This window comes from Pongo abelii, chromosome 21 (genome assembly GCF_028885655.2).
Source record: "Pongo abelii isolate AG06213 chromosome 21, NHGRI_mPonAbe1-v2.0_pri, whole genome shotgun sequence".
In the NCBI taxonomy this organism is placed as follows: domain Eukaryota; kingdom Metazoa; phylum Chordata; class Mammalia; order Primates; family Hominidae; genus Pongo; species Pongo abelii.
The window spans coordinates 37,824,395-37,843,752 of record NC_072006.2 but is presented as its reverse complement, the minus strand read 5'-3'; the positions used below and the strand labels follow the sequence as shown (position 1 = coordinate 37,843,752).

The 19,358-nt window shown below is 59.4% G+C and overlaps 3 protein-coding genes across 7 annotated transcripts; 1 reads left to right on the top strand and 2 right to left on the bottom strand.

The window, feature by feature from the left end:
* Positions 1-1,145: 1,145 nt before the first annotated feature.
* On the top strand, positions 1,146-18,483 carry NECAB3 (N-terminal EF-hand calcium binding protein 3). Of its 5 annotated transcripts, XM_002830213.5 has the most exons (13): positions 1,146-1,373; positions 3,159-3,183; positions 4,787-4,895; positions 5,862-5,887; positions 6,102-6,199; positions 15,171-15,307; positions 15,563-15,681; positions 15,834-15,913; positions 16,016-16,069; positions 16,730-16,842; positions 17,012-17,089; positions 17,535-17,626; positions 17,711-18,483. In XM_002830213.5, the coding sequence occupies exons 1-13, from the start codon at positions 1,245-1,247 to the stop codon at positions 17,737-17,739; spliced, it is 1,089 nt and encodes a 362-aa protein (XP_002830259.2). In that variant the 5' UTR covers positions 1,146-1,244; the 3' UTR covers positions 17,740-18,483. The 5 variants fall into 5 exon arrangements, with proteins under 5 accessions (XP_002830259.2, XP_024094478.2, XP_054398132.1 ...); XM_024238710.2 differs by having other exon boundaries at positions 1,165-1,373; positions 15,834-16,069; XM_063720609.1 differs by lacking the exon at positions 17,535-17,626 and having other exon boundaries at positions 1,170-1,373; positions 17,627-18,483.
* ACTL10 (actin like 10) lies at positions 7,066-9,105 on the bottom strand. The gene has a single exon (XM_009233500.3). It carries the CDS (start codon positions 8,080-8,082, stop codon positions 7,345-7,347), a length of 738 nt encoding a protein of 245 aa, XP_009231775.3. The 5' UTR covers positions 8,083-9,105; the 3' UTR covers positions 7,066-7,344.
* C21H20orf144 (chromosome 21 C20orf144 homolog) lies at positions 11,655-15,216 on the bottom strand. The gene is made up of 2 exons (XM_024238712.3): positions 13,102-15,216; positions 11,655-12,055 (listed from the first exon to the last, which is right to left on the bottom strand). Exons 1-2 carry the CDS (start codon positions 13,225-13,227, stop codon positions 11,702-11,704), a joined length of 480 nt encoding a protein of 159 aa, XP_024094480.1. The 5' UTR covers positions 13,228-15,216; the 3' UTR covers positions 11,655-11,701.
* Positions 18,484-19,358: the final 875 nt, after the last annotated feature.

Here is a 19,358-nt window from a genome sequence, read left to right as displayed (position 1 = left end):
AATGCCCATTCTCCACTTCCCTTCTCCCTGTCTGTGCCTGATTTGATTTGAGCCTCATAACTCGAAGAAAGGTCAGCTTCATCGCTATTTTGGTCCTAACTCAAAAGCAGATCCAGTAAAGGTTTTTGTTGTAGAAAGCCAAGAATGCTATTCAGTGCGCCCAAAGTGCAGAGTAATGAGTGGCCTCTCCTTTCCCCAGCCCTAGAGGCCACTCTGCTCAGTTTGCTGTCTTCCTTCCAGACGTTTCTGGACATTAGTAAACATGTAACAAATACAGTGGACTGGTTCTGTGTCAAGTATTTAACAGTTCTGGGGACACGGGTGTTACCTGCCTTCATGGTGCTCTCAGGGTCTGAAAGAGGAGATCTGCATAAATGAGAAAATCAGGAAAGGCTTTCTGGAATGGGTGGTGCTTAAGCTGAGCGCTGTAAAATAAGTAGGAGTTAATCAGAGGAAGAAAACACCAAGCAGCGGACACGATGGGCAAAGGCCTTGGGCAGGAGGGAGCGGGACAGAGGACCGGAGAGAAAGCAGTGTGGCTGCGGTCCTGAGGTGAGGGTCAAGAGTGGTGCTTCTGGAGTGGGGCGTTCAGTCTTAAGCTTTATTCAGGGGCGAAGGAGTCACTGGAGACCGAAGTGACACCTCTTTCGCATCTTAAAAGCTCCCCCTGGCTGCTGTGTGGAGAACGGGTTGAAGGGAGGGCACTCTGCGCTGAGTGCCAGAGAGGGCGGGCGTCGGGATGCCTGGGAGTCGGCCACACGGATCTGTGGGCTTCCTCTGCGCTAGCCCCCGTTGCAAGCACTTGACATTGAATGAGTCCCAACGATCCCATAGGGTGTCTACCAGTACCATTTTTGCAGATGAGGATACAGACGCCCCAAAAGGTGAAGTCCTGGTGGGTTTTACCCACTCGTGTCACCCTGACTTTTCGGCACTGGTTTGGTCATCCTGTCCCTCTGGGTAGGCGCGCAGCCCTAGGTTCTGCTCCCGACAGGCCGTCGCGGGATCGGAGCCCTCGGGCGCCTCCCCCTCCGCTGTGGCTGCGGAAGCGCGGAAGCCCGCGGCGCTGGAGTTGGACCTTGAGGCGAGGGAACCCGGCGTCCGCGGGGGCGGGGAGGGGGCGGGGCCTGAGCCCGCGCGTCGGCGCCGGCGCCAAGGGGCGGCCTCTAGCCACACCGAGTCAGCGGCGGCGTCCAGGGTCGGCAGCTACCGCAGCAGAGCCCCAGCGAGCGGGCGGCGGCGCCATGGCGTGCGCGGGGCTGCTCACCGTGTGCCTGCTCCGGCCGCCCGCGCCCCAGCCCCAGCCCCAGACCCCGCGGCACCCCCAGCTCGCGCCGGACCCGGGGCCCGCCGGACACACGCTCTTCCAGGACGTAAGTGGGCGCGAGCTCTGGTCGCGGTGTCTCCCTGCCCGAGTCTCTGTTAGTCTCACCCTCCGGGGTTGTTCGGGCCCCGCCGCTGTTTCTGGGTCTCTGCCCCTCTCTCTGGCCCTGCTGTCTGTTTCCTCTTGACCTTTCTGCCTTTGTGTCACCTGTTCTGTCTCTCCATGTCTCCAGTGTCACTGCCCCTGCTGCCTCCCACCCCTCAGCCCACCCCATTTGTGTGTCTGGTGTTGGCGGGGGGCTGTCGACAATCACAGCAGCGGTCACCCCACTCTGTGGCAGCTCCAGGCTGGGCTGACTGGGGAAGGGGAGCCTGGAAGCACAAGGGCCTCTCACTCCTGACTCTTAGTGCCGCCCCTAGAGTCCTTCAGGCCCCAACTCCAGGGCAGCAGAGTCCTACAGTTGGTAAGGGCTGCTCAGAGTCACCCTCCCATGGGACCACGGGTGGCCCTGCGGCCCCCATGGGCACCAGCCACGGCCCTGAGCCCTTTCTCCACCGTTCACCGCTGTGCTTGGCTCTGTCCTGGCCCCCTCATGCCCCAACTCCAGAGGGAGGCAAAGCTGTCTCCCGCCCCCTCCCCACTGCCCCTAGTGACTCAGCACCTTGACCACAGCCCTGGCTGGAAGGGACCTGACCTTCCCTCTTCCCAAGTAGGAAAACCAAGGCCTGAGGGGATATGTCTCAGGTTAGTCATGGAGGCAGGGATACAATAGGGTGACCCCAGGTGTCCCCATTCCCAGCTTAGCACCCCTGCCCACTCCCAAGATCTCCATCTACCCCACCTGGGCCTCCCTGGCTTGCTGTGTGCCCCTCAGCCAGTGGCAGACCTTCTCTGAGTTAGTCTAGAGGTTAGAGTCTTTCCTGAGCCCCGCTGACCCTGAGAAAACAGGACCCTGGAGGGGGTTGGCGTTCAGGACCTGGAGTTCATGGGGGCTCTCGGCCCAGGCTTGGCCCACCCCTGCTTGCCAGGCCTGCCAGTCTCCCCTTTGCTGGGCTGCTTTGGGTGACCTGGGAGCAGGTCACTGAGAGAGACGGGGACCTGTCTTGACTCTGCTCCTCTCTGCCTCTGTTGCTCTTCATCTCCACTTCATAAATGAAATCTGCCGAACTTGCCTTCTGCCACCCCCACTCCCCCTTGGACGTGTGTGTGTACACACACGCCTGCCGAAGTTCCTCACATTCAGCCCCATAGGAAGCCCCAGTCCGGAAAGAGTTAACCCCAGCTGCTCCTGATCTATTTGCTAGTGGGTAACTCAGGCACCTGCAGAGACAGAGTAACCACTGCCTGCTGTTGGTCTTCAACAGCACGCAAGGAAACAGCTCAGAGAGGGCAGCTGGGGTAGACCATGGCCACACAGCAGAGCTCGGGGCTCAGGTCTAGGACGGCTGTGCAAGATTCCTGGGCTGCAACCCGGCCCATCTCCTCAACCTTTCTCAAGCTGGAACTGTGCCAGGGGCTGATGTATCAGATAGAACTTGGGCTGCACTCTGGGTGTGGGAGGTGGGGACGCAGGGAACTGGTCAGGAGCACCCCCCACGAGGCCAGGCCCTGCAGGAGAAGTGAGTGGAGGTGGCACCCGCTGCGTGCTCTTCCTGTGCCCCGCTTGCAGGAAAAGCTCCTGCAGGGCTGAGCTGGGCAGGTGGTTTGGGACCAGGCTGGGCAGGAGGAAAGGCGAGGCAGGGGGTAGGCCGGCCAGCTGGGACCCTGTCGGGTTGAGTGGGGGCCTCTGGCTTCCCGGGTGGCACTCACAGTTCTATGTCCCTTTGTCCTCTAGGTTTTCCACAGAGCAGACAAGAATGGTGAGTGTAGCTTCCCCTGGGTCCCACGGTGGGGCAGAGTGGGAGGCATCCAGGAGACCCAGGGAGAGTTGGGAGGTTGGGTGGGAAGTCAAGAGTTGAGACAAATCTTAGGGGCCCAAAACAGGAGAATCAATCAAGGCACTTCCTAGAGGAAGTGCTGTTCTCAGCCAAGTTTGGCAGGATGGAGAGTGGAGAGAATGTGGTTTGGCCACGGACTGGAGATAGGGGCTGATTTTCACACAGCATCCTGGCATGGTGATGGGCACTTCCTGTACGTGGCCCTCTGTTGTCCTCACAGCCACCAGCTAGATTGGAATTCACCCTATTTCATAAAGGAGCAGAGGCCCAGAGAGGTGAAGCAAGTTGCCTAAGGTCACACAGCCTTTAATTGATAGGCTCGAACTTGGGTCTTTGCAGCATTTAGTCCCAGGCTCCTTGTGTGAGGCACTTGGAAGAGTGAGGTAATGGAGATGAGGCCTTTTTGGAGATTTTACTCAGGTTTTTAGAGGGCTCAGTAACTTGTCATGTGACCAACCATCTGGACCAGGGAGGTCTTGGAGGACACAACTGAACCCACGCCTTGGGCAAGGATAAAGCTGGGTCCAGTGTCAAAGGAGTCGGCTCCTCCTGCCTTGGGTCCTGGGCAGTCTCAGACCCTGTTCTGGGAGAACCTTGGAAGCTAAAGCAGGAGCCCTAGGGGACCCATCCAGCAACAGGCTGCTCCCCCTAGGTGACTTGGAGCGGCCCACTGTGCCCTGTGTGGCTGGTGGAGGGTCTGAGCTTCGCAGTCAGTCTGGGGCTCCTTTCATCTGGGTCTTCACGCCCTCTTGTGTTTCATCCTCCTAGAGACGGGGTCCTGTCCCCATTCTTTGCCCCTTCTCCTCGGGTCTCTTCAAATTGACGGGGATTGTTTGTCCCAACCCATTGATCAGGACACATGCTCTCACTTGGATCAGGGAGTTCTGTCTGGGGAGGTTCAGATCCTCCCCCGGGTCAGCTCCCCGCACCCATCTGCTCATAGACTTCACACATCATTCAGGCCAAATCCCATGTCTTTGTCCCACATAAGTGCTCCCAGCCTCTGCTCACATGCCCCTGTGATGGGGAGCTCATTCCCTTCTGAGCCAGCCTGCTGCTGCCTACAGAGGCTCCAACTAGTAGGAGGATTCCATCTGCCTCCCCGTGGCTTCTTTGTGAAGGTCCTGGGTCCAGAGAATGGAGGTTCCTTGTGTCCTGCAGCGAGGCTGGTCCCCAAGTCCTTCCAGGTGACGTCTAGGCCCTGCCACACTGTGGCTGTGTCCCAGCCTGTTGCTTGTTTTTTCACTTGGCGAACATTTACTGAGTTCTTACCCAATGCTATGTACACACTGCCCTGTCCCTTTGGTGCCTGCAAAGTAGGTTTTGTTGCCTTCATTGGACACCTTTGAGGACCCCAGTCCTTTTGTCCCCAACAGTCAGGCCCCCCACTGAGCTCAGAATCCCATCTCACCTGGCTAGATGGTTGTCAGATGCTATGAGGCCTTTGGGACCCTGGACCTGGTGGCAGGGGTGCAGTCAGGGTCAGGGATACCTCCTCTGCTCCCTGTCCTCCCCCTGCCACCAGATGATGGGAAGCTCTCATTTGAGGAATTCCAGAATTACTTTGCCGATGGGGTTCTCAGCCCGGGGGAGCTGCAGGAACTGTTCAGCGGCATTGATGGGCATCTCACCGAGTGAGTATGACAGGGGACCGTGGGTAGATGCGAGGCCAGGTTGTCTTTACCCCACTGTGTCCCCTGCTGCCTTGGTTCCTTTTGTAGGATGAGAAAGAGGGGGCAGGGAGAAAGGTACCAGGGCTCAGTTCCAACTTTACCCGCCTGCCTACCCCCTCTCCAGCTACAGCTTTGCCCACTACACTGCTTCCAGCTGGGACCCCAAAATAGCCAAGTCTGAGTCACCACCCATGGCTCAGCTCCCCATTCCCGCTTCCCACAGGGACCAGAGGATGCCTGGGGACAGCTGGGCCCCGCCTGCTTCCACCCGAGAATGCAGTGCACGAACACGCAACTATCTACCCCTTGTGTGCTCCCACATCTACGCGTCTTGGCAGGAGTTGCACGCTCCTTCCCGTGCCTGCTCCCAGGGGTGCAAACGCACGAACCGCTGTTACTCCCTCTACTTCCCTTCTCCCTCTTCCTGAGGGTCAGTCTCAGGCTCCTGAGACTTGGGCTGGAACCTTCGTCTGCAGTGCTCCCCCTCCCCTCCTGGCCAGACTCCCTAGCCAGTTCCTTGTCCTTCAGGGCCTCACTTAGGCAGCTCTTCCTCTAGGAAACCCTCCCTAACCTACCAACTAAATACCCCATGCCGCCCCTGGACTTCCCTGCACCTGGCTTCCCCTTCGCAGCTCTGACCACTTCTCACTGGCCTGTGTCCACATCCATCTTCCCCTGGCCTGAGATCCTCTTGGCAGCCAAGAATGGGTCTGAATCTTTGCCCTTAGAGTGATTGGTGGGGGCAGTAGAACCCATTCTCTAACCCTGCAAGGATTCTGTCCACAGGAGCAACTTAATCTGGGGTGGAGCAGAAGTGGCCTTGTTAGGCTGAGCTGGGAGTTGGTGGGGTGGGATGTGGGGCATTGGCCCCATTAGTCCCAGTTTACCAGGCCCAGGTCTGAAGGGCGCCTTCTCTTTTCCCTGCAGCAATTTAGAAACGGAAAAACTGTGTGGTGAGTAGGCCCATGGGAGCTCTTGTCTCCTGGGGCCGCTGGGCCCCAGAGTAGGTATGGCAAGGGACTGTTGCTGGTCTCCTGATGGGACAGGTTGGGCTGGGCTCAAGATGTAAGGCCTGCTTGGCTGCTGAGGAATTCCAGGGGGCCAGAATCCTAGGGTGGGTAGATGGGTGGGGGTCCAGGAACCCTTGAGCACCTCTTCTGCCTGCAGACTACTTCTCAGAGCACCTGGGTGTCTACCGGCCGGTACTGGCTGCATTGGAATCGCTGAACCGTGCAGTGCTCGCTGCCATGGATGCCACCAAGCTGGTGAGTAGAGTGGCGGATGGTGGGGGATCCACTGTGAGGCACGGGCATCTGCTGTGCTGTGGGATCCTCCGCAGTCTTGACTCAGGGTTATAGAGCTAGGGGCTTGGGTTCAAATCCTGGCTCCCACTTTGTAGCTGTGCCCCTTGACCTCTCTGGGCCTGTTTCCTCATCTGTAAACCATCATAACAATAGAGCCGCCCTTCATACATCACTGTGACGAGTGAGAACGAAGGCAGGGATTTTTGTCTGTTTTGTTCTGTTTCCAGCACCCAGAATAATGTCTGGCACACACTAGGTGCTTCATACTAGGGGCTGCTGTTGCTTTAGTTGCGGGCCTGTCGCAACTGTGGTGGGATATCATTCAGTGCTGGGCTAGGCATGGAAGGCTGTGCTCACAGGTTCACAGGGCAGGGCCTGGCCCGAGGACATATGTGAGTAGGCAGGCACGTGAACACCCATGCATTTGTGTGCATATGTGGACACGTGTATGCACAAGCTCGAACAGAGCTGATAGCCAGGGCTTGAGGCCCTTGAGTGGTGACTTTCAAAAAATAAGCCGCCCTTCCCTTTGTGTGTTCAAGAAATATCTCCACCTCCCTTTGCTCCATAGCTCTTGTAAGGGGAGGGAGCAGTGAGCAGCCCCGGGATTGTGCCTGGCCCCACTTTTTACAGAAGGGGAAACTGAGGCACTCATCGTCAACAATGACCTGAGCACACGGCTAGGCACAGGGCTTCTCTTCCTGGTGACTTTCACATGAGATTTAGTAGCTTTTCAAGGGATCGCCCCTTGGGGCCTGGCATCGGATGTGTGTCCAAATGGTACATGACGAGGGTTTGGAGGAACTCCCATATCTGTGGCACGGACACAAGTGGGGCATCACCTTTATTGCTATAAAGTAAGAGCCCTGGGGGTAGGCAGCTGGACTGGCATTCTCTGAACTGGCAGTGGTTGGGGAGATTCAAACTGCAGTTCAAAATGAGGGTCCCATGGGTCCCAAATACCTCCTCCTGGCCCAGAAAGGGTATGGGGGTGACCCATCCAGTCAGCTCCAACCTCCAGAAGGACCCTGCCAGCTCCAAACACTTGACTCTTTAGATAGAGAGCTGTCCCCCACCGCAGTGCCACCCCCCAAGTCCAGCCTGACTCAGTTGAACACATCGTACAGCAGCCTGGAGCCACACTCCTGGTACATGGCCCGAGTTATCCAGCGGCGCTGGAAGGAGTGCAGGGAGGCCACCATAGAGCCGCCGGTCCACACAGCCATGCCACGCCCATGCTTGGCCACCAGGTGGGGCCGCAGGGCCGCGTAGCCGTGCCGCCTGCACTGCGCCTCCAGCTCCTTGTCCAGGCGCTCGGCGAAGCCAGGAAACAGCGTGGAGCCGCCGGCTAGCACCACGGTGTCTGCCAGCCGTGTCCGCAGCGTTTTGGGCATCTTCTGCAGCGCCCGGAAGGCCAGCGCGGGCAGCCCCTGCTCAGCCTGGCCCAGCAGGCCCGGCTGGAAGATGGGTTCGGGGCAGCGGAAGCGCTCACTGCTGAGGCAGACGCAGCACCCGTTACCCATGCTGAAACTGGCCGGATGGTGGCGGGCGGGGTTGCGGAGGTCGCCCTCGAAGTCCAGGGACACGTAGCAGCTGCGCTTCTTAAGATGTGTGATGGACTTGCGGGGCAGGGCCTGCTGCAAGAGGTCAGGGTTCGCCGCCATCAGCAGATCCCGCAGGTAGCGCGACAGGGTGCTGCCTGCCACGTTCAGCCGGAAGGTGGCCTGGTGCCACGAGTGACCCGCGTAGATGGGCGTGGCGTGGCACACGCCCGCGCCCGCCTCCACGGCGAGCCCGCTGAACGCGCCGGTGGAGCAGAGCGCCAGCAACGCGGTGCTAGCCATGTGGCACGCGGGCACTGCCAGGGTCTCGAACAGCAGCTCCGCCACCCTCTCGCGGCCCGCGGGCGGCGCCGACGGCGAGTCGCTCACCAGCACGGGCCACTGCTCTGGGCACACCCGCAGGCCGCCCACCAGCAGGCGCTCCCACAGCCCTTCCAGCGCCTCCCAGTCCGCCACCACGCCGTGCTTGATGGGGTGCGCCCGCGCCACGCCGCCCGCCAGCTCGCAGCCCGGCGCGCCGGGCAGCACCGGCCGGTCCCAGCTGGGCACCAGGCTAGAGCTCTTCAGCACTATGCGCGGCTGGTTCTCGCCCGCGAAGCCCGCCTTGGTGAAGCCCGAGCCCTGGTCCACCACCACCGCGATGCGGCCCAGGGAGGGCGGCCGGTGCACGCGGCGGCTCCCCGACGCCGACGCCACCTTCGGGCTCGGCCCAGCCGCGGGGCTGAAGGCTCCGCTCCTCCGCGCCACTCGGCTTAGTCGGCCCGAGACCTCCCGGCCTCTGTCCTAGGGAGTAGTCCCCTTCAGCCCTTGGCTCTGCCTCCGGGGCCTAAGTTCTTCCTCTTCTGGACCACATCACCACCCTTCTCAGCTCTTGGCTCCGCCTTCTTGTCTGAAAGCCCCGCCTCTTCTGTCCGGGCCGTCCGCCTCCTTTTCAGCTCTTGGCTAGTTCCTAGGCCTGAGGCCCGGCCCCTAGTTCAGGCTTCAGTCTCCGCTCTGGCTGGATTCTAGCCGCATCTCACCCTCTTGGTCTCCCTCCGGCACCGGGCTTCAGGCTCCACGCTCTCAGGACTCGCCTCTGCTTTGCTGTTCTGCCCTGTCAGCCCTTGCTGAGATGGCTGATGAGATGGCTAGGACTGATCCTTTTAGATCCTAAGAAGCCCCCAGGAGGAGCAGAACTTTGAGGGCGAAGGGGCCTTGTGGTAAGGCCATTTGGACATATATCCCCCTTGAGGACCCAGGCAGCCTCCTGGCACCTCTCACCTGGGCTTGACGGAAGTTCCTGGTTGAGGGGGGAGGGGCTGGTCAGAAGGCAGAAAACTTGGATTGGGGTCATTGTGACCTCACTCCCCAGCAGCTGCACTTCGCAGCCCCCTACCTTGTGACAACTCCCTGGACCCATCCTCTCTCCTGGACAGAGCCAAGGGCAGTGATTTTGGCATCCAGGGGTCTGGCTTCAGCAGCCCAGCACAGTCTGATTCCTTTCCCAAACCACTTAGAATTATCTGATGTACTCTGGCCAGATGTGTGGCCCCCTACCCTCCCAGTGCTGAAGAAAAAGCTTTTTAATCACAGATCTACAGCTTCCCTGGAGCCCCCGAGAGGCTCTGGCCCTACCTTTATGGGCTTCCACGGATGGATTCACGTGGGCCTGAGTTTGAGACTCAGTTCTTTTTATTATTATTATTATTATTGAGACGGAGTCTCGGTCACCCAGGCTGGGAGTGCAGCGTTGCAATCTCAGCTCAGTGCAACCTCTGCCTTCCGAGTTCAAGTGATTCTCCTGCCTCAGCCTCCTGAGTAGCTGGGACTACAGGCGTGTACCACCATACCCGGCTAATTTTTGTATTTTTAGTAGAGACAGGGTTTCGCCACGTTGGCCAGGCTGGTCTTGAACTCCTGACCTCAGGTGATCCACCCGCCTCGGACTCCCAAAGTGCTAGGATTACAGGTGTGAGCCACCGCACCCAGCAAGACTCAGTTCTGAAACTGACTCACTGTGCAGTCCTAAGCAAGTCTTGATCTTTCTCTGGGTTCGGTTTTCTCCTCCAAAAGGTAGTAATAATCCCCCCACACGGGAAAGAGGCCACTTCTTGTCTCTGCAAAGCCTCATCTTCAGGACCAGTTTGGTTGCAGGTGGAAGACTCAGGTGAATGTAGGCCAAAATAAGGACTTTATTACAAGGATCTTACATGTTATGGGTATCAAGAGCAAGGGTGAAATCAGGTTTCAGGAACAGAATCTGACTGCGGGGCTGTGGGGAACCCAGGATGTGCACTGCATTGTGTTGTTTTGTTTGTTTTTTGAGATGGAGTCTCGCTCTGTTGCCGAGGCTGGAGTGCAGTGGCGCGATCTCAGCTCACTGCAACCTCTGCCTCCTGGGTTCAATTCTCCTGCCTTAGTCTCCCGAGTAGCTAGGACTACAGGCGCCCGCCACCATGCCTGGCTAGTTTTTTGTATTTTTAGTAGAGACGGGGTTTCACCGTGTTAGCCAGGATGGTCTCGATCTCCTGACCTCGTGATCCGCCTGCCTCAGCCTCCCAAAGTGCTGGGTTTACAGGCGTGAGCCACTGCACTTGGCCTGCATTGTGTTTTTATTCTGAAGGTTGGCTTAGCCTGTGCATGTTCAAGTAGAGAACATGGTCCCTTACAGCTCCTGAATCACAATCCTAGGGGGAGGGGCTGACAGGACCAGCTTGGGCCAATCACTGTATGGGCAGGAGGTGCAGCCCCATGGAAGAACATGGTTACCCTGATTGTAACCATGTGGACGGTAGGGAAGAGTCAGTTCTCACAATTAGCAGGAGTGATGTTATAGGTCTTGCAGCCTCCAGCCTGGTGCAGGCAAGGTGGAGGAGATGTTCATCCTGGTGACAGTGACAAAAGTGCATCTTCAGCAGAAGCTGGGCTGGTGGCTCTAGTGAGCTGGGACTTCAGTCCTGCTGCATCTGCCCCCAAAAGAAGGCATCCTGAGGTTGGTCACCAGTGTGGCAGGAAGGCGGGCTGCAGGTTCGGCAGGCCAGGGGTGGCATTGGGTGTGGAGCTGGATTTGGGACCCGGGAGAGTGAGGAGAAGCAGCAGCAGGATCCCGCCCTCAGAAAGTGTGGCAGGGCTTCTTCTAAGTGATTTGGGGAGTGAGACTGAGGCTGTGGGCTTTTTCCCTGTTGGTAATGGAGACCTATTGAAAGCTTATGAGCAGGGGAGTGAGCTGTTCTAGACAGGTAAGTGGTTTGGAAGAAGTCTTTGTCACGTGGGGAAGGAGATGGGATAGGGTAGGTTGGGAGACAGAGGTGCCTTGGGGAAGACTGGGGGGCCTGAGTGCTTTGGGGTTACCAAGCACAATGTGTAGGAGTGAGGGGCCAGAGGCCCAGGGCTTCCAGCTTCTCCTGGGTGCGTCCACAGGCAGAATCCACGTCTCAGGCCTTGCCCCAGCTGACTGCCGTCCTGGCTGTTCTTACCCAGGATGGTGCCTGTTGGCCTGGAACCCTCCCTCATGCCTAAGAGGGATTTCTGGATGCCGGGGGGATGTCAGGCTTTGCCGGAAGCAGGTCCCTCTCACTAGCATGGCCAAGCCTGGGTTTGCCCAAGCCCACCTCCCTTGAGCCTGCAGACTGGGCAGGAGGTGACCTGGGTTTGGAGTGTTGGGGGAAGGAGACTGCCTCCCGCCACTGTAGCAAGGTTTGGGGTTCTGTTCTGACCCTTGGCACAAGGAAGGAGAAAGCAAAAGACAGCCCTGGCTCCAGACCGTGGCGATGGCTCTGCCTTCATTACGCCCCGTTCACCCCTGTGCGGCTCCTAGGCTGAGCTTTGCCCACCCCGACTCCGCGACCAGACGCCTCCAACAGGGCTCGCAGGCGCCAGGGTTGCCACGCACTCTTTATTGGGCGGGGTCCGGGCCAAGCGTTTAAAGCCGCGGGCGAGGGCAGCGGCGCCGTTTGCGCGGCTGCTCTTCGGCCGGGCCGGCTTCGCGGGGATCTTTCCCCGGGGACCGGAAGCGCGAGAGCAGCCGCGGCCAGCTCAGCACTGCCCTGGCCCCGCCCCTTACACCGGCCCCGCCCTCTTCCGGCCGCCTCGCCTCTCGCCGCAGTAGCAGCAGCAGTACCGGCATCTTCGGCTCGCGCTCGCTACCTTCGCCCGCTCCGCGCAACGTGGGTGCCGCCGGGGAGCCCAGCCCGGCGCCCGACGCGTAGTCAATCCGTCGCCCAGCATTGGCCTGCGGCTGCCGCTCGTCCAGGGAGAGAATCAGCACGATCCTGGTCTGGGGGGTGGAATAGGGGCGTGAGGCGGGAGAGCGCGCTAGGGCCGAGCCCACGACCCGGGGCCGCCCCGCGCTCCTCTTGGGACCCTCGTCCACCCGGGTCCTGTCATCCTCCCATGCACAGGGCTAGAGGGGACCCCTGTCCAATTCAGGCCGCGGGGAAGCCCGACCTTCCCTGCGTGGCGCCCCGGACTCCGCCTCCCTTCTGGAAACCCTCATCCATCCCAAGCTGACTTCCTGAGACCAGTTCCGTCTAAGTTTATGAGATCCCTTCCAGGCCCTATGTCAGGGGCTCTCAGCACCTTCCACCCCCGCCTGGTCCAGGGCCTCTGCTTGTTTGAGAGGGAGACAGGGAAGTTCTGAGCCTAGGAGCTGAAGAGAGGGCACTAGGGAATTCCCCGTCTCTAGCTCCAGTAGTACCAACTAGAACTGATTCTCCGTGTTGGGATCTCCACCCATTCGTCCAGGGTTGGGAGAGAATTCCACTCATGCTCACCCCCCTGGGCTCTCAAGTCTCATCCACTTTCTGGTTCTGGAATCTCTGCCCTCCCTTCTGGGCTTTTTTTTTTTTTTAAGACTGAGTCAAACAGGGTCTTGCTGTGTCCCACAGGCTGGGGTGCAGTGGTCCTGTCAACGGCTCACTGCATCCTTGACCTCCTGGGCTCACGTAGTCCACCTCAGTCTTCTGAGTAGCGGGGACTGCGGGCATTCACCACCACAACCAGCTAATTTTTTATTTTTGTAGAGATGGGGCCTCCCTATGTTGCCCAGGCTGATCTCAAACTCTTGGGCTAAAGTGATCCACGCACCTTGGCCTCCCAACGTGTTGGGATTACAGGCGTGAGCCACCTTGAAAGGACCCCCATCCACACCCATATGGGCTCCTGGGATCCTCATCCTTGGGAGAGATTTTCAAATTCCTCCCTCACCCCCTAGGACTGCTGCACACAAGGCCTAGACTCCCAGCATCCCTTCCCACCCACGTGTCCAGCTTTCTCTGACCCCCATCTGCCTCCCCAGCTCTGCTCCCCATCCCCCGTACTCACAGCTGGCTTCTTCCGAGTGAGGTGGTTGAGGAACGGTTTCCACCAGGCCTTGTCCATGTCAGCCGGCCTCTCCTTGCGGGCCTGCTCGGGTGCTTTGGTCCTTTTGTGGGAACTATAGTTTCCCATGGCAGGGCTGGTCACCACTGGGGACGATGGCCCACACTCCGTCTGCTCTGCCCTCTGGGCCCTGGCAACATTGTGACCTCACGGGCTGACCTCACCAATTGCAGTCTCTGAGCACTGCCTTCCAGGGCCCACAGGTGAATCTGGGCTCCACTCAGTCACTTCTAGCCTTGGTTTCTCAGCTGTAAAACTGGGCTAATGATCATAAATGAGGCAATGCATGTAAGGTGCTTAGTGGCGAATAGAGGGAGATTTCTGTGGTTTGGGTATGAATTTTGGCCCTGCCACTAACTTGCTATGTGACCTAAGCTCAGGTTATCAACCTCTCTGGACCTGTTTTCTCATTTGCAAAATGGGGTCAATTATGGTTCCTGTAAATTGTTACAAAGGTTAAATGAGGCCTGGCACGGTGGCTAATGCCTGTAGTCTCAATACTTTGGGAGGCCGAGGCGGGTGGATCACCTGAGGTCAGGAATTCGAGTCCAGCCTGGGCAACATAGTGAAACCCCATCTCTACTAAAAATACAAACATTAGCCAGGTGTGGTGGCACAGGCCTGTAAACCTAGCTACTCAAGAGGCTGAGGCAGAATTGCTTGAAGCTGGGAGGCAGAGGTTGCAGTGAGCCAAGATCATGCCGCTTCACTCCAACCTGGGTGATACAGTGAGACTCTGTCTCAGAAAAACAAAAGACTAAATGAAATTCTTCTTGCAGTAGTGCCTGGCTCTGAGTGGGTGCTTCTGTCTGTTCTCTGGTTGAAAGCAACAGAAACTAATCATCTCAAATACCCAAAAAGGAATTTTTTGGAAAGATTTCATGGAGATAGAAACCCTGGCCTGTCTGAGAATGAAAAGACCCAGCTTCTTCTCTGTCCCTGTCTCCTAGCTCATAAGCCTGGCCCAGGAGGTCCCATCTGATGGCTGAGCTGAGGCAGGTCATGGCAGGAGATGAAGTCTCTGATGGATGAGGCTTCTGGAGTCTCCTCGGAGAGGGCAGGCATCTGGACTACAGCTCCCCAGGACTCCCACGCTGGCACGTGTGTGTGGTAGGAAAGGCAATTCTCAGGACATCTGTGACTCCTGGGTGTACAAGTGGGCAGGCCCTTTATTGTATTACACTTGACGATAGATGGCTGGCAGGTCTGGCATCGAGAGCTTACGTGCCAGACCCTGGGCTGAGTCCTATGCAGGAATTAACTCCTGGGAGGTTCTTGCAGCTCCATGTGCTGAGTTTCATCTTTCCTGTTTGATGGATGAGAAAATGGAAGCTCCAGGAACTGAAGGTAGTTGAGGAGCCTCAGAATCCCATGCTGGGCCATGCAGGGCCCAGCATGTGGGCAGCCTCCCTGCCTCTCTGCCACCCTGAGAGGGGCTGGGAGGAGGCTGGCAGTGTCGGTTGGGGTCATTGCCGGCGTGTGTGTCTGAGTGAGTGAGGATGGCTACCCGATTGTCTTTTATCAGCAGCTCCTAGTAAAAAGCACCCAGTGTTGTGTGCATGAGTGAATGAATGAATGAGTGAATACGTAGATTGTGAGTCTGGGGCCACCCCACGCCATCATTTTGCCTCGTGTCAACATTGGCCCTTGGATACCTCGTGACAGCCCCCACCCAGCCTAGCTGTGCCTGGGACTCACTGGCTATGACAATGCTGAAGGTGGTAGCCCCGTCAGGGAAGGGGCCGTGAGGTCCAGAGAGGCCAGGCACATCGGTGGGCAGATGCCTCCTGTGAGTTGGCCTCACACCTCTGGGGAGGGAGGCCAGGCCCGGACAAGGAGGGATCCAGACCCTCCCTGCCCATCAGGTCTCAGTACCCTCCTGCCTGTGCCAGGTTTGCGTGCCCCTGCTCTTGGTGGTGCCACCGCTGCTCTGATGGGCAAGAGGCAGGGGACCCACTCAAGAGATCAGAGCCCAGGCTGGGAGATGCTAACCGTCCCTCCTTGGCCCACAGGAATACGAGAGGGCCTCCAAAGTGGACCAGTTTGTGACGCGCTTCCTGCTGCGGGAGACGGTGAGCCAGCTGCAAGCCCTGCAGAGCTCGCTGGAGGGGGCGTCAGATACCCTGGAGGCCCAGGCCTGTGGCTGGCGGTATGTAAGGGCGCTGTCAACCTGTGGGGCTAGTGCACAAGCGCCCACTGTACCCCCATTCCAAATCCCCACAGTCCCAGCATCCTGGAGCCTGCATTTTTGGGCGGGGAAGCCATGGCAGGGTAGCCATGGCGGGGTGAAATGAGACTGGCTTTGGGGCTAGGCCTCGGAGTCCCAGGAGGCTTATCTTCCCCACCCAGGCTTGTCCCTTCCTGGGGCCCCAGTCCTTGGCCCTGTGAGCCTCACTTCCTCTAGGTCAGATGCAGAGAGCGTGGAGGCGCAGAGCAGGCCCTGCGGCAGCCGGCGGGCAGGACGCCGGGCCCTGAGGAGTGTCAGCCGGTCATCCACTTGGTCCCCCGGCTCTTCTGACACAGGTGCACCCGGGGTGGGGTGGGAGGCCTGGCCGAGGCAGGCACCACATCCCCCCTTCCCCCAGGGCCCGCTCCTTCACTGCCCCTCACTTCATTCTGAGAACCTGCCGGGCCTGAGAGGCCCCTGCCTGACCTTGCACGGGCCCCACCCACAGGGCGCAGCTCAGAGGCCGAGATGCAGTGGCGGCTCCAGGTGAACCGCCTCCAGGAGCTCATTGACCAGCTCGAGTGCAAGGTGAGGGCCATGGGGCCAGGGCCCCACAAGGGAGGACCCTCCTGGTATCTGCCAGAGCCAGGCCCATGCTGGAGGCCCGGCCCACACTCTGTGCCCTCACAGGCCCCCCGGCTGGAACCCCTGCATGAAGAGGACCTGGCCAAGGGGCCTGACTTGGTGAGCCCAGGAGAGGGGCAAGCGGCTGGATGGCCGTGTCTGGGGGTGCTCATGAATTGGGGATTCATGGGGCCAGCTGCCCAACCACCTCTGCAGTGCGCATGTGCCCCGCCCCCAGGCCTGGCAGGCAGGTGCCGGGTTCTGAGAACCTGCAGGAACCACCGCCCTTCTCTGGGCTTTGGTTCCCCGTCAGCATTTCTGAAAGCCAGGTCTGGGGCAGTGTGGATGGAAGCTGGAGGGTGGAAGGAAGTGGTGGCATACTGCAGGAGGAGGGACAGTGGCTGGATCAAGCAGCACCCTTGGAGACAGGGAGAGGAGGATGGAGACAGGGAGGCTGAGGGGCAGGTTGGTGGCAGGAACCCAGCTAAAGGGTAGGTTGGATCTGGCACTAGTCAAGAAGGCTGGGGCCAGGTGTGGTGGCTCACGCCTGTAATTCCAGCACCTTGGGAGGCCGAGGTGGGAGGATCACTTGAGCCTGGGAGGTAGGAGCTGCAGTGAGCTATGATCCCACACACCACTGCACTCCAGCCTGGGTGAGAGCAAGACCCTGTCTTAAAAAACAAACAAACAAACAAACAGCTGGGAACCTCCTGGAGGCCACAGCCAGTCCCTCCCCTGTGCCCGGCCCAGCACCAGCTGACCGGCTGCCTCTCCCACCAGCACATCCTCGTGGCCCAGAGGCAGGTCCAGGTGGCAGAGGAAGGCCTGCAGGACTTCCACCGAGCCCTGCGCTGCTACGTGGACTTCACAGGGGCCCAGAGCCATTGTCTGCAGTGAGTCCCCAGCTGGCAGGTGGGATGGCTGGTGGGGAGGGGGTGAGCAGAGAGGGGTGCTGGGTCTGGCCATCCTGGGTGGGTCAGGGCTCCCATGAGACACCCCAGGCCGGGGAGGCAGAGGTGGTGGCAGCCCTGGCCTGGCCTGCCCATCTCTTTGGCCCTACAGTGTGTCCGCCCAGAAGATGCCAGACGGTGCCTCCTTCGCCCTGTATGAGTTCTGGCAGGATGAGGCCTCCTGGAGAAGGTATGAGTGCCAGTCTGGCCGCTTACACCATGGAATGTGGCCCTGGAGTGAGTCAGGCCAGGGTTCTAATCCTGCTGTCCCGCTTACTGGCTCTGTGACCTCAGATGAGTGACCCCACCTGCCCGAGCCCCCAAGTCCTTTCCAAAATGGAAGTGATAACAGTTCCAACTCCTATGGGCTAAAGGAGGTGACTGGGAAGAGCTGAATACAGCACAGGGACACAGGAGGCACTCAGTGAATACACACTTGTCACCATGTATGTGACAATGCCTATGCCGAGCACCGTGTGCAGTGCCCTTCATTCCACCCACACAGCGTCCCCGTGTCACAGGGGAGAGGACTGAGGCTCCAGAGGCAGTGTGAGAAGGGCCGGGGTCTGCTTCTGGCAGCAGGATGGGGCGGGAGTGGGGAGACCAAGGTCACGGTAGCCTGGGTCTCTCCACAGGCACCAGCAGTCGCCCGGCAGCAAGGCCTTCCAGCGCGTCCTCATCGACCACCTGCGGGCCCCGGACACCCTCACCACTGTGTTCTTCCCAGGTATACGGCGGACCCCCACTCACTGTGGCCCTGGACGGGCAGTGGGCTCCTGAGGGCTCCTGACCCCACACCTCTGACCCCCAGCCTCCTGGTGGATAATGAATAACAACTGAGCCAGACCTGCACACGCCGAGGGCCCCGGGACCCTGCCTGCCTCCCTCTGGAGCCTTCTGGACTGGCCAGCCCAGCGCAAAGACCAGGGCTTGTCTCCTCCTGGACCTGGGCCTGGTGGAAGGGCTCTCAGCCCAGGGATCAGGAACTGGGCTGCTTGCTTTCTATTTATTATTGATTTATTTATCCCTGTATTTTATTGTTTGTCACTTCAGCCTCCAAGCTACTTTGGCTTCTGCCTGGCTCAGGAGACCTGGATTCTGGTCCCTGCTGTCCCTGCCTGGCTGAGCGACCCAGGGCAGGTCCCGTCCCTGTCTGGGTGGGCCTCGGGCCATCTGGCCGCCTAGCGAGGGTCCTGCTTTCTTCCTGCTGTCTTGGGACCAGGCTTCTGCTCCTCCTCAGCCAGCGGCAGAAGCAGGGCTGATGCTCAGGGACCCCCCAACCCCTCAAACCTTGCCCCCGAGGCTGGGCCTGACCTGGGTGCCCCTGTCGTCCTCCCAGGCCACTAGGCTCTGACTCTTCCAGCACCCATGGATGTGCCAGAGGCCTCTGGGTTGGTTTGCATGTCATTTGCATATCATTTGCATGCCCTCACCCCACCCATTCTCAGGGCAATATGGGAAGCCCCAAGGTGACCTGGCCAAGTAGCAACAATTTGGGTCCAGGGTCACCTATTGCCCCCAGAGGCCTCTGAGCCCCAGGCTGGGACCCCAGCACAGAGGCAATAAAGGCAGTGGTCCCTTCCAGTGTTGCCTCCTGTCTCTCGCAGGTCTGGGCTGTGGGGCCGGTGTGCCTCCCAGGCCAGAAGCTCCAGGCAGGGCACCTCTCTTGGGAAGCCCCCGGGTTCCCACCTTGTGCCCTCACGCTCGCAGAGTGGATGCTCACAAGAGCTGACGCAAGTTTTCCCACTTGAGGGTCCCCGGCCTTGACACACCCTGGTGCTGGGTCCTGCCTGAGGGAGGGGGTGACATGTCTCTGCAGGTTTTATAGGGATTCTAGCTTCACCCACACAGAGCCTCCTCTGGGCCCAGATCGCTCGACTACGCTCCTGTGGGAAGACCTGTCCTTCTCACCAAGCTGGACTTGCCACCCCACATAGAGTGGTTCCAGTTGGACAATGGCTGAGTCAGTCCCACTAGCCCCTGGGGGTGTCCTCCTGCCCCCCTCCATTACTGGGGACATGGAGGGAAGGTGACCAAGAGGGACATCTAAGCAGCTGCTCTGAAGAGGAGGCCCCTGGCACCGCAGGAGCACAGGATGGCATTTGACCTGGCCTGGAGTGTTGGCGTCAGTTTTCCAGACAGAGGAGATGGCACATGGGCCCTGAGGAGAAGCAGGGCTTGCCTGGTTGGACCAAGGGTGACCCAGTAGCGGGGCTGAGCTGGGGGTGCCGGGGGGAGAGGGCTGGGCGAGGCTGGGCCTCTGAGGTGCCACATCCCAAGGAGGCCATGGGAGGCTTTAAGTCAGGGTGAGGGGGTGGCCGGTGGGTGGAGTGTCCTTTCCATGTTCCTGAACGCCCTGGTGTTGCCAGGTCCTTACTGGGCTGGGGCCTGGCTAGAAGGCAACTAAGATGGCACCAGCTCAGGGTGGGCATCCCATCTGGGACTCCAGGCAGGGTCTT

Coding starts and splice junctions, on each gene's coding strand:
- NECAB3 (XM_024238710.2), top strand. CDS start 1,245: ATGGCGTGCGCGGGGCTGCTCACCGTGTGCCTGCTCCGGCCGCCCGCG. Junction 4,896..5,861: donor ATTGATGGGCATCTCACCGA/GTGAGTATGACA, acceptor TTTTCCCTGCAG/CAATTTAGAAACGGAAAAAC. Junction 16,070..16,729: donor TGGCCAAGGGGCCTGACTTG/GTGAGCCCAGGA, acceptor CTCTCCCACCAG/CACATCCTCGTGGCCCAGAG.
- ACTL10 (XM_009233500.3), bottom strand. CDS start 8,082: ATGGCTAGCACCGCGTTGCTGGCGCTCTGCTCCACCGGCGCGTTCAGC.
- C21H20orf144 (XM_024238712.3), bottom strand. CDS start 13,227: ATGGGAAACTATAGTTCCCACAAAAGGACCAAAGCACCCGAGCAGGCC. Junction 12,056..13,101: donor TCACTCGGAAGAAGCCAGCT/GTGAGTACGGGG, acceptor TCCACCCCCCAG/ACCAGGATCGTGCTGATTCT.